Source organism: Elaeis guineensis, chromosome 7 (genome assembly GCF_000442705.2).
Source record: "Elaeis guineensis isolate ETL-2024a chromosome 7, EG11, whole genome shotgun sequence".
Lineage (NCBI taxonomy): Eukaryota > Viridiplantae > Streptophyta > Magnoliopsida > Arecales > Arecaceae > Elaeis > Elaeis guineensis.
The window spans coordinates 1,836,479-1,841,380 of record NC_025999.2 but is presented as its reverse complement, the minus strand read 5'-3'; the positions used below and the strand labels follow the sequence as shown (position 1 = coordinate 1,841,380).

At 53.0% G+C, this 4,902-nt stretch overlaps 1 protein-coding gene across 1 annotated transcript; it reads left to right on the top strand.

Moving 5' to 3' along the window:
* Positions 1 to 1,075: 1,075 nt before the first annotated feature.
* On the top strand, positions 1,076 to 3,651 carry LOC105049294 (exocyst complex component EXO70I). The gene has a single exon (XM_010928902.4). It carries the CDS (start codon positions 1,465 to 1,467, stop codon positions 3,490 to 3,492), a length of 2,028 nt encoding a protein of 675 aa, XP_010927204.4. The 5' UTR covers positions 1,076 to 1,464; the 3' UTR covers positions 3,493 to 3,651.
* The last annotated feature ends 1,251 nt before the right edge of the window (positions 3,652 to 4,902 follow it).

The following is a 4,902-nucleotide window of genomic DNA, read 5'->3' as shown; positions in this document are numbered from 1 at the left end:
GAATGGAGGATCGTCAGCTGTCGAGGGTCCAAAGTCAATTGCCCGCTACGGGTGATCGGAGGGGTGGGCCTTAGGCGACCAGAGGGGCGGTTCCCCGGACAGCCGATGAGGGTTTCGGGCTCGACGAGGGGGAGGAGGCGGTGGAGTGGGCGGCGTCGCCATCGGTCCTGATGTAGGATAATAGAAGGGGTATCAAGATGACAACAAAATTTGGGACTTTGAGATCAAAAAGTCTCGGAAGACGGGCGAGAGAGGGGAGCGACGTGGGGGGAGGCACGCGGTGCAAGTGGGTTTGCATTCCCACGGACGATCGTCGGGGCTCGAGGGGAGGGGCGGGGGGGCTGATTGCACAGAGGCGGGGTCAGCGATGGGTGTGGCACGGATGGCGGCGATGCGGTGGGTGCCCCACGCGGGGAGAGGAAGACAGCCATGGTCGCAGGGCGGCGTGTGGAGGATGGTGGCGGGATGGGACCCACAGCAGCCAGTGCGGAGGATGACAGCGGGGCAGAGCCGCAGATGGCACATCGGAGGGGGTGGGTGCGGGTCGATCGCTGACATAGGGAGATCAGTTGGGAGATTGGGAGGAAGGATAGGAAAAAATAAAAAAAATAAAAAGATAAATAAAAAATTTAAAATTATTATTTAATTATTTTTTAAAAAAATTTTAAAAATATTATTATGTTTAATTTTTATTTAATATTAATTTTTAAAAATTTTAATTAAAAATAAAAATAAAAATTTGAGTTATCTTCATTTTCTATCTTTATATGAACCAAACAACGACAATAAAAACTATTCATTCTGATTCCGGATACGAACCAAATGCTTTAAGAGATTAGGCCATTTTGATTTCGATTTCAATCTATTTTTATTCCGATTCCGATCGCGAATCAAACATCCTCTTAAAAAATTAAAAATATCAGTAAAATTTTATATAATTTTTAAAAATTAATAATTCATCACTTTTTATTTGTGATACAATCAAAGTCTAGCATACAATGTCAACTCTTGGGATTGTTGAAATAGTGTATAAAATAAAAAAATTATCAATAATTATGCATACTATTTGTTTTATTTGAACTTGTTAAAAATATATTAATGGAAACCGACGTGAAAAAGAATATCAGAATCTCAATAAATATCTTAAACACTGCTAGGCATCTCAAAACTGTAATCCGCTAACTGGCATGCGACCAGACATCTGACTGGAGACCATGATTTAACCGCCTTGAACTATTTATCTCATTACCCAATTATGTTCTCATTCAGATAGTTTAAACGGTTGGATTTGTCTTGGTACCGCCAAACCCGCCTCCTTGGTTCGCTCAACGGCATCGGGGATTCAAACCAAACGCTGCCGTCTCTCCCACGGCCTCGGCCGCACCTATTATTGTGTTATTTTCCTCCTGTCATCATGGAAGAAGCCAGCTGGGGTGTTGATCAGACGGCTAATAAATTACAAGTATGTGCTTCTCCTGCCCCCGCCATATCGTCCAGGTGGAGCGCGCGGCGATGGCTAACGAGGCGGTCGACGATAACGACGAGGCGGTGCGGCTCCTTGCCTGCCGTTCCAACATCGTCTCCATCCTCCGCGCCTCCGCCCACATGGACAAAGACCTCGCCGGCGTGGACGCCCGCCTCTCCCTCGGCCTCGACTCCCTGGACGCGTTCACCGACGCAGTGGCGCCGCTCCAGTCGCAGGCCATCGCGACCAAGGCCCTCCACGCCCGCATCAACCGCGCCGTCTCCCCGGCCCTCTCCCTCCTCCGCAGCTTCGCCCTCGTGGAGTCCCTCCAGCGCCGCCTCCTCCGCCTCTCCTCCAGGACCTCCTCCATCCCCCGTCTCCTCGACTTCCTCGACTGCGTGGACCGCCTCCGCGAGGCCGTCGCCGCCGTGACGGCCGGGTGCAAGCCGGCAGTCCAAAGGCTCCACGAGGCGGTGGAGTTCCTCAGCCGGACCAGGGCCACAGACCAGCTCCGCATCCGCCGGCTGAGGGAAACGATGGAGGCCCTCGAGAAGCTCTACGAGGCCGAGGTCGACGGCTTGCGCTACGACGGCTCCCTCGACGATGCCCTTCTCCGCCTCCAGAACGACTACGAGGCCATCCTCGACCGCCTCAAGCACCGCTACATCACCGCCTCTGTTCCCGGAGGCGACGGCTCAACCGACCCTCCACCTCCTCCTGTTCTGGGCTCCGATCTCGAGATCGAGGCCCTCCGCCGAATCTCCGAAATCCTCGCCTCCAACGACTGTCTTGATATCTGCATCGATATCTTCGTCAAGGTGAGGTATCGTCGGGCGGCGAAAGCGCTGATGCGGCTGAGCCCAGAGTACCTGCGGACGTACGGCCCGGAAGAGATCGACGGGATGAAGTGGGAGGCGCTCGAGGCGGCCATCTCCCTCTGGATCGACCACTTCGAGGTGGCGGTTCGGTTGGTGTTCGCCGCCGAGAAGCGGCTCTGCAGCGGGGCCCTCGGCGGGGTCTTGGACGGCGCCGTCTGGCCGGAGTGCTTCGCCAAGATCGCCGACAGGATCATGGCCGTCTTCTTCCGCTTCGGTGAGGGCGTGGCCCGCAGCGCCAACGAGCCGCACAAGCTGTTCAAGCTGCTCGACATGCTCGACGCCCTCGACCGTATCCGCCCGGCCTTCATCAACACCTTCGACGGCGAGGCCGGGGAGGACATCCGCGCCCGCTGCCGGGAGCTCCAGAAGCTCCTCGTCCACGCCGCCGCCAAGGCCTTCTGGGAGCTGGGACTTCAGATCGAGGGCCTCCAGGACCGGGCACCGCAGCCGGCCGACGGCTCCGTACCGAAGATCGTCCGCTACGCCGTCAACTACCTCAAATGCCTCGCCGCCGGCGGCTACGCGACGGCCATGGAGCGGGTCCTGCGGACGGAGGCAGCGTGGAAGGCCGGGCCCCTCGCCGCCCGGCCTGACGCGGAGGAGGACCTCCTCAGGGACGCGCTGTCGAACGTCTTGGAGGCGCTGCGGAGGAACGTGGAGGCCAAGCGGGGCGAGCACGGGAGCAGGGACCGGGTGGTGCCGCACGTGATGGCGATGAACGCGTACTGGTACATCTACATGAGGACGAGGGGGTCGGAGCTGGCGGCGCTGGTCGGGGAGGAGACGATGCGTCGGCGGTACAAGACGGCGGCGGAGGAGGCGGCGTACTCGTACCAAGCCGAGGCGTGGGGCCCGCTAGTGAGGCTGCTGACGGAGAGGAGGGATGTGGATTCGTTCATGAGGGGTTTGGAGGAGAACCTAAGAAGGCACCGGAGCGATTACTGCATACAGGACGGAGATCTAAGAGAGCAGATAAAGGAGGCGGTGGCGAAAGTCGTGGTGGAGGCGTACGCCGGGTTCCTGCACGCCAACGCCGGGGTGTTGGTGGAGGGGAGGGTGTTTCTGCCCCCCGATTCGATCAAGCGGTTGCTCGGCCGGCTCTTCGATGGCGGAGGAGGAGAGGGATGGAGAAGGGAAACAGCGGCGTAGAGGATAGGGGGACCGTTGCTCGCAGACCGGAATTCAAGAGCTGCGGGGAAGGCAGCGAGGGTCGCTTGGTGTGAAAATCTTAAAAGATTCCATGTAGTTGTTATGATAATTTTTCCATGGCGAAACAATCAAATCCCAATGGTCCTGAGATTGCACAAATCCCATAGTTTTACTTCTGTTCCATTTCTAGTATTTTATTTATTTTTTTAATTAAATTTTTATTTTATAAATTGCTGCAATGTTAGCCAGCCAACCAATGTCTAACTTTCCCATTAACGTGCAAATAAGAAATGATGTGGAGATATGGAAACATAGATGATATGGATAGATCATCTTGACCACAGTATTGGCTCGACGACCATTGTGATCGGTTAGGCCAACTTGATCTTCTCAGCCAAGGATGAGAAGAGGATGCTGCCCCAATATGGTAAGCTCCCAATTTCGGAAGGTAATCACATCTTCTGATCATGGTGAGCCAGATAACATAGCCATAATTATACTTGAAGAGATGAGTGTGACAGTCAGACAACAGTCTACCCATCTCATATTTAAAATATAGGGCATGATCTCCATCAACACAATTCATGCGCACCTTCCGATAGCAGCCATCGTCTATAGTGGGAAAGGTTGCTGCTCCCCTTCTATAAATAGGGGGAAGATGAGAGACTCTAGATAAGTCTCGAGTTCATATAAAAAATCTCTTCTTATTTTTATTCTCAGTCTATTCTTTGATCATCTATTGATTTGAGTATTGGAGGATCCCTATCGAAAATACTTCCGACTAAGAACTTCTATTTGCGGGACAGTCTTCAACTGTTAGAGACAAGTTATCCACCTTAGCTTGTCCCATCCAGGCCGACTTCAATGTTCGCTCGGAGATCGGCAACAATAGATTGGCATTGAAAGGAGAGCCACCATTGCATCCTAATTCAAGAGAGAAGTCTATTTCAGCCATTATAAGACTACAGAGAGGGGTATCAAATGCTTTGTGCCGCTCTAACGGCATCCTACTGGAGCCTGCTACGCTTGATCCTATCGAAGTGTTGTCTCTATCCTAATAGGTGCTGACGGTGACTCATAAATAGTTCAATGTGCTCGTCTAACAAACACAAGCTCTAACCACCACAATACAAAAATTACAATAAGCAGCAGTAACTCAACCACCACCCGTCATGCCTAGTAGGCCTTAATTTACTTCTAGATCGACAATCTCCCCCTCGCAGCCCAGATCAAGGGCACCCCAACCGCCATAGTCATCCTGGAAGCTTTGATCGTGGTCATTGGGGATGCTCCTTGACCTTGAGGTCGAGAAAAAACTCAACTTCAAAACACTCCTTACCTCGGCACTCGAGCTATCACATTGTTCAGAAAGACAAGGTGGACCAGAGACTTCAGGAGATGTATTAGAGG

Coding starts and splice junctions, on each gene's coding strand:
- LOC105049294 (XM_010928902.4), top strand. CDS start 1,465: ATGTGCTTCTCCTGCCCCCGCCATATCGTCCAGGTGGAGCGCGCGGCG.